Below are 10,801 nucleotides of genomic sequence, written 5' to 3' on the forward strand. Positions count from 1 at the left end.
CGTAGCTGAATGCGTGAAAATTATTTCCGACATATTCTGTCTTTTGACTCTTTAACAAATCGCTATTCGGCTTCACGCAAACTCGAAACTAATGTAGGTGTCTCCACTGCGGCACCGTCAAGCGAAATCAAACTGTTGTCAAAGTCAAAACTCAAAACAAACTTTAGAAATTCAAGTTTATTTATTTATCGCAGCGGTTTTTTCTGTATAATAAATTTTACTTTTTAAACACAACATTCAAGTTCGAAAAAGTGAAAATGAAAGATTCTGAGGATCTAGAGTTGCAGGTTAATGCAAACGAAATGTGTCGTACTTGTTTGGGGCAGTTCACCTCGAACCAATTGAAGCCGATTTTCTGCAACGAGATTCTGGATGGCAAAATAGTTGCATTTCCAAAGATTATAGAGGCTACCATGTCTATAAAGGTATTCCTATGCGTTAATTGCACCCTTTAATTGAGTATTTCTTTTAACTTGTTTATTACAGCCCGTTAAAAATGGAGTGTTTCCGAACAACGTTTGCGTGACCTGTAAAACTAAGCTAAAAGAACTGTTTTCTTTCAAAGAAAAAGTTACGACATCCCAGGATTTGCTATATGAAATATTTGGAATAGAGAAACCTATACCTCCAGAGACAACACAGCAAATCCCGCAGCATCTGAAAAAGGAAAAGGTTAACTCACTGGTTCAGACTGACATAATTAGACTGTCCGAAGGCGATGAACATATTTACAATCATTTTCTCTTGATTGACAAACCCTCAAAACCTAAATTCAGAGATATTTCTACCCAAAACGCACCTTCGTTGAAAGATACATTCACTCAATTTACACCAGAGCATCATCAACGACATGTATCAATCCAGGTAGCTCAACCAGCCAAAAATCTAAAACATGCAGGAATTCAAGTTGAAATTGTTACTGAAGATATTTCGAAGGATCCTCAATTTGTGGAAAATGAATTGCATGATGTTACTGAAATGGATTTAATGTACGAAATAGAAGAAAATACATCGTTTTCGGATAAAGAAGTTACCGATACCGAAAATGAAACAATCGAAGCTCTGGTAGTGGAGAAGAATGTTAGAGTAATACCGCATGATGAAAACGAGAAGCAGCTTATAACAGTTACTGCGTCCAAATCTAACGTTAAATTAGAACTCGAGTTAGTAAATGAGAATGAACAAGATGAATGTGTTGCCTACGAAGCTCTCGATGGGGTAAGCATTAATTCGTCAGTAACGTCTGAACCAGTAAGCACAGCTAAATATTCAAAATATTGCTGTCGATACTGTCAGTATATTACCGACATTAAGACACTATACGATTCACATAATGAAATTCATCAACAAAGTTTAGAAACTGTCATAGATAGTGTTGATTACTATCGCTGTGGGACTTGCAATTTCGTTTTTCCAACCCACGTGGATTTGGGAAAACATTTTGAGTCCGCATCGTGCAGCCCCACTAACCCAAATGAATTGATTGAATCTGAAGATGTTGAAAAACACGAGCAAGTTTATAAAGAACTGGACATTTGTCTACCACGCCTGAAATCGTTCCGTAAAAACGATATATCCGAAGTAACCTGCGGAAGATGTTCGTTAAATTTCAGTTCCTTGTCGAATGCCGTAGACCATTATGCCGCAACTCACGATGAAGATGATGATTCGCATCAGGAAGCGAGTGTGCTTTGGGAATCGTACGGTTTTAATAACATTCATGTTTGCGGAATTTGTCACAGCCAGTTTGCAGACGCAAGCTTTATCCGACAACATGTTTACTTTCACCGAAACTGGTTTGATTGTCCATACAGCTGCGGACAAAGTTTTAACGATTTTTTTAAAATGACTGTTCACATAAACCGCAAGCACTTGCATGAAAAGTCAACTAATGTTTCGGCACCGACTTCTGTAAAAAGAGAAAAAACCATTCCGCAGTCGGAATCAGTATGTCATATATGCTTCAAGCGTTTCATCTCAAAGGCGTCATTCAAAGTCCATGTAAAGTAAGTTTTTACATGTCCTACTACATGCAAATATTTCAATTGTCTCTTATTACTATTAATTAATTATTAGAAACCACTTTGCCGAACGACGGTACAACTGTTCGATGTGCACGAAGGCATTCCTCCAGAAGTCTGATCTAACCATTCACATTCGTTCGCATACTGACGAACGGCCGTTTGCCTGTACCGTTGCCGGTTGTGACAAAAAGTTTCGCACTTCCAGCCACCGGCGAGACCACATGTCTACTCATGCCCAAGAGAAAAAGTACCAGTGTGATGTTTGCCAAAAATATTTCAAAGCAGAGCGCATCTTGCAAGGACATATGCGGTTAGTAACTCAAGAAACTACCGAAAAGTTGAAAATTTATCATTAAACATTATCTCTGTTATAGGTTGCATTCTGGTTTCAAGCCTTTCGAGTGCGGTTTATGCGGCAAGTGTTTTAGCAGAAAACATCATCTAAAACTTCACATGAAAACACACGATGCCACAAATGAATAACGAGCGCATGTGGAAATATAATATAGGTAATTGATAAGTTTTAAATAGTATTAGGTAATATTAAAATTTGTTTTATATCAATCTACTCATGTCGGGCATTTGAGTTGATAAAATTGAGTAATTCAAATTAAAATCCGATTTTACCTATTCTGTAGTTCTCTTTACAACACTTCGATATCCGCTTATTATATCCGTTTTTTTTCTTGTGTAGACTCATCACTGCGACCAATTCTGTAGATCTATTGTGATATCGTCCGGGTGGTTGATGTAACCTGCACTGTTAGTTTAGTAACATTTTTACATCTGTCAGAACACAATGATAAATTTTTGCTAACATAACTTTCATTTGGAGCGAAACTTTGAACCTTAACTAAATCATAAATTTATAATTCATCGAGGGTCTGCCACAACGTGAACGTTTGGTTCGTCGTGGAGCGTCTCATTCGTAAACCATAGTGGTATCCGCCAGCAAAGGTGACCTGTAACATAACAGCTTCAGTTTACGAAGTAACTTATGGCCCGATAATTGCTGCATTTGAGTCGATAGAGAGTACCTACATGATCTTCCAACCACTTCGTAGATAGCTTTTTCTCATAAACAATACAAGCTTTCGATCCCGAGTTGAAAAAAAAACATCGGGGATGCCGTCCATTTCACCAGCTTTGCCATCGTTTAGTTCTCCAGCAGTTTTTGCAATCTCGCCTACAGTTGCTGGATCCGCTGCTTGTTTATCATGCTCAATCATTATCCTGTTTTTGTGAACAGCTCCATCTTATTCACTATTTATCAGTAGATCAAAATGATGCTTCCAACCTATGACCTCCTCCGATTTTCGGTAATAAAGTTCCCTTCTTTGTCATTGCACTTAATATGTGCATGTTCTTTACGGACTTGAGACAGTAAATTTGCTTACGGAAGATATACGTGCACTTTCCGTATTTGCACGAAAGGTATTGCGGACTTTTTTGGTGGAGTACAACTGGAAAGCGGAGAGTGGCGGAGGCGTAGAATCACGAGCTACTGGCACTGCTTGGAATAATTCCCATCGTACACCTGACGAAAGTTGGGAGACTACGGTGTGCCGGTGGGCTCTGAGGCCGCAAGGTTACCGAGTCTACTTTGACAAGCGAATGGTCGTGAGTTCGAAACATAGTAGAATCAGGTTATTCGATGTCAAAGTAACTTTAGCATGGGTTTATTCCAGACCCCTCGTCACTCTTTCTTCATGCTGAATTCTATATTATCCCGATAAGGTCTATTGACAGTGCAAAAAGGACTTTTATAGTTAAATGCGCACTGGTTAGCTGCGCCAGAGATGGCTATAATTGGGGACGGTAGAGAAAGTATTGTAGGTAAACCCGATTATCACACAAGCACGCATAAAATTTCGCTCATTCAATAGCGATTATAGCAAAAAGAAATGCGATGCGGGTCATACAGCAAATACCCGGGCGATATCACAATAGATCAAAGATACTGGTCGCAGTGATGAGTCCATACGGAAAAAACGGTGGGCCGGCCACGACGCAAGGATGCCGGACGACTGTGCAATGAAATCCATTCTCTTCAAGAACCCAACCGGCACCAGGAATAGAGGGGCCCAACGTGCAAGATGGTTCGACCAGGTTGAAGTCAACTTGCATGTGTCAAGACGTGCAACGAATTGGTGACAAGTAACCCAGGAGCGAGTACAATGAAGAGAAATTTTTGATACGGCAAGAGCCGAAAAAAAACTGTAAAAAAATTAATAGAACAAATTTTTCTTAAATTGTACGAAGGCTTAATGCCTCCATTTGTGATTTGTCCGAAAACTTTCTATCAGTCGCCGCTAGTCAAAAATGCTAATTTGCGCCTTATTAGCATCACATCCGATCCTGGCCCAAAATAGAACTTCAACCTGGACATTGCATTTGCGAATGGAAGACGATCGATGTTTGGATCGTCATTTGACAATATTGTGTTCTTGAAGATTTCGAGCAATTTAGTACCAGCGTAGTTAACCTTGAAAATGGTGAACTTAGGCAGTTCATCCTCTACTCCCGTCAATGCCATTGAGTCTACCAGAAGATCTTTCCAAGCTTCAAAAGATGGCGATGACTCTCATCGTCATCTATTGGCTTGCATTCTGGTATGTTAATGGAGGCGATGGAGAGTTGGTTAAAGTCTTGACTCTTCAGAATTAGGTATAGCTGCCATTGTGCTAGAAAATTGAGCTTCCCTTTCAACATCGGATCTATCAAGTTCTTTTCCGTAAATACCTAGGAGTTCCTCGTTAATTCGCTGACTTTCTTAGAGCTCATCCATGGGCTGTACGTTATTGGCCTTCTCAGTTGTAAATTCACGAGACAGATCTTTGACTTTACACTTTTTCCTTTGTTTTCCCACCGAAGTATTTTCCACCGGTGTTTGTCGGGTCAAAACCTTTATAATGTAGCCACGCTTCGGCATTTGCTTTGCTGTAATTTATAAAGTATAATTTAAGCAGTGCAAGATGCGAATGCGTACCATCACAAATAAAGGTAACTCTCCGTTTTGATTCAAAATGTAGCGGTTTTTAAGTTCCTTGTCGCCTCTGTAATCTACAGTCTCTGTAGACCACTCCGCTCAACTTTTTTTTTATTTATTGCCGATCCGGTTCGCTCATGCAATATTTTATTGAAATTTGGGCCGCTTCGCCCAAAAATCAAAATCTTTTGAAATAACGAAATTTGAATCTCAATTTTCACTCTACTTAGTTCAGGATGCGCCATATCGTATCCGAATCGCAAAACGCGCGTCCTTCCTTCTCGAAAATGGTACACAGAATGATCTTCCGCTGGCTTCTAAAGTTACTTGACCTTACGGGAAATGTTGCATTGCCTCAAAAAATTTGCGCTAATTATTTACCTAGTTGCCAAACGTTCAGTCTAACTTAGTTTGCGTTTTACAGTGCTGACATTTAGAAAGATCGTTATTTCTTAGTTGATTCCTTATTCGATCACGTATGACTGAGCAAGCTTTATAGATCGTATGTATTTTCTATATAATTTATCTTTAGTTACTGAATTCTACCACATCAATCATATTCACTACAGTGTTGTGTCTCACGAAGCAATTCTTCGCTTCCGCAAGAGCGCAATCCCAATACTGGTAACTTTAGAATCTCTTCTTCTTCTCTGCTCTGGTTTGCAGCCAACATGTGAGTTCTGGCTCGATTTTTCCCAGTCGTCACTCACTGACACCTTGCGTCAAACCACTAACTGGAAGCAACTACAACAGTAGTACACTCAAGTCGCTTTTTACGCGAAGGATACGTCCCGCGTAAATCAAAACCGCGTAAATTCCAAAATTCGCGTGAAAAAATCTAAAATTTACTAAATCTCAACTTTATGGATTTCAACACTACACGAAAAAATAGACGTTTTGAGCACATCCGCGTAAATTCCTAAAATCGCGTAAAAAAGCCGCATAAATTCCGAAATTTGCGTAAAAAACAAACCGCATAAAAAGCCACTTCAATGTACTGAACAGGGCTTAGTCTGCGAGGTGAGTGACATGACACGGTAAATTTAAGTTGACTACAATTTCGTTCGGTATTAGTAGAGCCAAATCAAGAGTTTTCAAAGATGCATATGGCAGCGCAATGTAATCTAACTTGTCACTTCACACGCCTCGTAGAGTAGGCCTCAATCGCGGTTTATCACGTTGTAGTATTGATCCTATCCTGGATATGCTTTCTCTGCTCGTTCAGGTTTCCTCAATTTCATTTACCGATCCGCTCATCAACTTTTTGAAAGTAATCTGCAGGAAGTCCTTCTAGTAATAACCACCAAATGTTTAGCCGTATCTCCATCGTTAGTTTCGAGTTGAATACGTTAGACATGTATTCCAATGTCCAATGCTGGAAGGTACATGGGTCGAACCAAGCTATAATCAGCGATTATAACCGGATTCAGACCCACAACACCAAGCGGACGTTTTATCTCCGGAAAGACCGTATGTCTGCGATATCCAATAAGTGCCTACCATCAACCAGAGTATGGTCGATTTTAGAGAGGGTCTCTCCAGTAGGGTGTTTCCAGTTATGTAAATAGGTAGATAGGTGCTACAGATAGCCATTTCTCTAGATGCGACAAACTTGATTAACCTCGGATTAACGGCCGGTGTCGTTTATGGTAGAGTGGAGCCTTTTTCTGCCAGCAAGAGGGGGCACAAAAATTTTCGTACCTTACCTGAGCAATTGTTTTCCCGATGACACAATAATAACATGCATCAATTCCATGTTGAGAACTTGAAACTGAGAACGGAGTAAATTATGTATATTAAGCATACAGCGTTATGTTTCAATATTGGATGAGTTTTCTGTCTCAGCAATACAAAAACACAAATATTACCAAAATATCAAATTTGAAAACATGGACTTATTCACCCCTATTCTGTATTTCGAACGAACCTTTATTTCGTTCGACTTGTTTCGAACGAGATGTTTTGCCCATTTGATTTTGCTGGCGGAAACTTCGTTCGAAATACCAGTCCGTTCGAAATATAGAATAGCGGTGATTAACTCTATGTTCTATTTTGAGCTTAAACAAAGCCCTTCAGTTGGACTCCCAGTTCAGAGTGTGTCGCCTCGATTCAACATTTTGTTCAAACCACGGTTCAAACACAAAATTCCTATTCTGAATTCCGATCGACGTTATAGCATCATACGGTACAATTCTGGGGTCACATTGCGATTCTCGTTTCAAGTGATTTTTGTTCGTTTCGATCACGTTAATCGAATGGGCGAAATGAACCAAAATCACTCGAAGCGAGAATCACAATGTCACCCCTGATCACGAAAGGGTTTCTGGTTAAAATGGGTTCAATCTGAATGTTGAGACGAGGCGAGTATATACCAGGAGCAACAATATTACTGGCCGTTTTATGTAAGTCATGTCGAGCAACCCGACTCAACCCAGTCACTGTCGAGTGTCGAGTACGGGGAGAACGAAAAACATTGTGCCTCAACGTACCATCAAAATGAAATAACCTCGTCATTTCCTAACAGACTATTAGACCCTTTTTGAAAAACATGACCTTATATCGTAAAAATCTAAATTCAAAGATTGAATGCCACGTGATTAGAGTTAAAAAACGTTGTTGTTAACAAAAAAATTTAATAACAAAAATGCGTTATTGAGGCATCTGGTGTCAGTTATTATAAAATGTACCAATAATTAATACCGAGTCCCACAATTTTCACCAATTTTATTTATAGCAGTTCAGCAGTTTCGCAACCGCAGGGTTTCAGATTTTACTCAACGAGTGAGTAAGTGACCGTTATTAACTATATTAACTCTTGCATCCACTGCATAGAATGCACATAATTTATTGCAATTTTTTGTGGTACTGGGTGGAATCGATTTCCCACATATCGATGCAGACACGATACGTGACCAAAAAATTATGAAATAAAAAAATCACATGAAGGAGCTTTACATTAACTATTGAATTTATTTTGAACATTCAAAGAAATGAAAGGCTTTGCTCAGTAAAATCAAGCAAAATATTTTTTTTATTTTTATCTAAAACTACTTTATATTTAATAACCGATTTACATTCACCATAAGTCACAAAAGTTTCGACAATTTAAAAACACATCCTTATCAAATAAAACCTAATGATCATGCCTGTTGACTATCGAGGGTTAATTAATACATACATTAGTGTTTGTAGAAATAATGACAAAGTAATTAACAACATTATCACGGCTGTCATTACAATGAATGATGATTGATTTTACTATATATCAAATGCAAGTATGCAAACCCTGCTTCAGTGCAGTGATAGAACACTTGCAGTGCACACATAATAGTTAAACGATGGACCGTTGGAAAAACCGAGTAGCAGCTGTGACAGGAGCAAGTGCTGGCATTGGATGGGCCATCAGCAGAGCCCTTATACAATCCGGTATGATCGTAGTCGGAATGGCGAGAAGAGCAGAGAAAATTGAAGAATTAAAATTGTCTCTTCCCGCAAACGTACGAGATCGTCTTCACGCTTGTAAATGTGACGTAAATAATGAGCAGGATATTATTGCCGCGTTTAAAATGATCGACAGTAAATTCGGCGGTGCCGATGTCTTAATAAACAACGCTGGTGTACTCAAAGATACCCTACTGATAAAGCCTGGCAATACACAACTTATCCGCGATGTTGTCGATACGAATATTGTTGGACTTATAATTTGTGCACGAGAGGCCTATCAATCAATGAAACGACGCAATGTTGATGGCCACATCGTAAATATGAACAGTGTCGTTGGCCATGGTGTACCGGTGGGTGTGGATACGTTAACCACGTACAACGTATATCCGGCTACGAAGCATGCCGTCACTGCTATTACGGAAACATTGCGCATTGAGTTGTTGAATGACAACAATAAAGTTAAAGTAACGGTGAGTCTATACTTATGTCTAAAGGTCTAAGGGTCATGAAAACAATATTTACAGAGCATTAGTCCTGGAGCCGTAAAAACGGATATTTTCAACGATCCACAATTGCTAAAAAAGCCCATACCATTTCTAGAACCAGATGATATTGCAAATAGCGTAGTACACGTTATTTCAACTCCAAAACATGTCGAGGTTTGTCTGATGTTTATATAACGAATACAGATTCTGTATATATACATATATTCATGTGTTATCAACCGATTTTATTTACAGATCAAAGAGCTTACTATCAAGCCGCTTGGCGAGCGGTTTTAATAGAAACGGAAATGAATGTAGTTATAATATGCAATAAATAAAAAAAAATGTATTCATTTAAATGCCTCTAAATTACCAAAACCATTTTAAATGTGTCTACTGAATTAGGTTAACTGCTAAGAATAGAAGCGCGTTTTAAGCCGAGGGCCTATTACAGTCTCGATTAACTAAACGTGCCCAAAAATAGCTGAGCGTAAAAACTGAACATTTCGCCAAGAAAGCAAAACTAGTGCAAATAAATATATTTAGCTGTCATATTTTATTTTATTTTTCCTATTTTAATCCAAACAAATCCTCAACAAATTGCGAGAACTCAGCTTGCAGACTTACTATTTGTTTATAGACTTCAAGGTGGCGTACGATTGAGTTAAACTAAATGAGCTGTGGCGGATTATTCTTGGCATGATTTTCCAACAAAACTGATTATACGTGCTACCCTTGATGGTTCAAAATCAAACGTCAGAATAGCGGGCGAGACATCGGAGTCGTATGCAACATTAGATGATTTGAAGCAGGGTGTCGGTCTATCGAATTTACTATCCAATCGCCTCGATCTGCATTCCGATCGGGCTCGTTCCGATCAGAAACGTCTCGTATGTCTCGTATGATCAGAAACGTATGTTGAATAGAGTCGAATATTGCCTTGGAAGGTGCTATTCAAAGGCCAGGCGTGCATAGAAGCGATACCATCATCACGAAATCTCACATACTCCTATACGCAGGGGAAAAAAATTGTAAATGCAAAAAAAAAAAATCAGAGGGGTTGTGTACAAGACACGACCGCATATATAGGTGACGCAGGACTACGTAAGTCTCTTTGTAGTGATAGTGGCATGTATTCATGCTTATAATCATTCGATTCATCATGTATACATGCTACATGCGTTGTATGTAACATTTATCAAAGTAGTAACATTGCATTCGTTCAATTCTCAAAAGATTGTGCATTTAAAAACAATTTAACAAAATCAAGAACACAAACTATTGCTTTCCTGCTACCTTACTGAAATTAAAGATTGTTTTTATTATCCATGGTTTCCCACGTTAAAGGGATTTTACCAATTCAATCCTATTTTATCAACTGCAACTGCACATCTTTCCACTACACTTTTAATGAAATGGCAAACATGCGTATTCATACAGAGTCGTATTATAACCGAACACTACAGCTGTAGCACATTTTTCCAACACAGATAGTTCGCCGAGGTTCAACCGTCTCGCAAGTAAAGAATTTGCGATCTGTTGGGAAAACGAACTTGTGTCATTTTTTCTGGCACACTTCCCTAACACAGACATCAAATTGGACTAGGTTTAATCGCGTTCGTAAGAAATTTGTTGGCACGAGGGGGCTTTGTTACTCTCTCTGGCGTACTTCCCAAGCAAGGACGTCAAAATGGTCTAAGTTGAACCGCGGTGTTAAGAAATCTTGTTGAAAAGAGGTAACTGTCACTTGTTTTGGCTTACTTCCCAAGCACAGATATCAAATTGGTATAGGTTTAGATCATCGTAAAGAATCTTCCAACCAATCACGAAGCGAGAATTATGGTAAAACATATGTTCAT

General features: G+C 38.8%; 2 protein-coding genes across 2 annotated transcripts; both read left to right on the forward strand.

Moving 5' to 3' along the window:
• The first annotated feature begins 239 nt into the window (after positions 1-239).
• On the forward strand, positions 240-2,528 carry LOC128737629 (zinc finger protein 37 homolog). The gene is made up of 4 exons (XM_053832305.1): positions 240-425; positions 487-2,006; positions 2,077-2,334; positions 2,399-2,528. Exons 1-4 carry the CDS (start codon positions 258-260, stop codon positions 2,505-2,507), a joined length of 2,055 nt encoding a protein of 684 aa, XP_053688280.1. The 5' UTR covers positions 240-257; the 3' UTR covers positions 2,508-2,528.
• A 5,794-nt stretch (positions 2,529-8,322) lies between these two features.
• On the forward strand, positions 8,323-9,485 carry LOC128737438 (farnesol dehydrogenase-like). The gene is made up of 3 exons (XM_053832074.1): positions 8,323-8,927; positions 8,982-9,116; positions 9,198-9,485. Exons 1-3 carry the CDS (start codon positions 8,352-8,354, stop codon positions 9,237-9,239), a joined length of 753 nt encoding a protein of 250 aa, XP_053688049.1. The 5' UTR covers positions 8,323-8,351; the 3' UTR covers positions 9,240-9,485.
• The last annotated feature ends 1,316 nt before the right edge of the window (positions 9,486-10,801 follow it).

The sequence above is a fragment of the Sabethes cyaneus genome, chromosome 2 (genome assembly GCF_943734655.1).
Source record: "Sabethes cyaneus chromosome 2, idSabCyanKW18_F2, whole genome shotgun sequence".
Lineage (NCBI taxonomy): Eukaryota > Metazoa > Arthropoda > Insecta > Diptera > Culicidae > Sabethes > Sabethes cyaneus.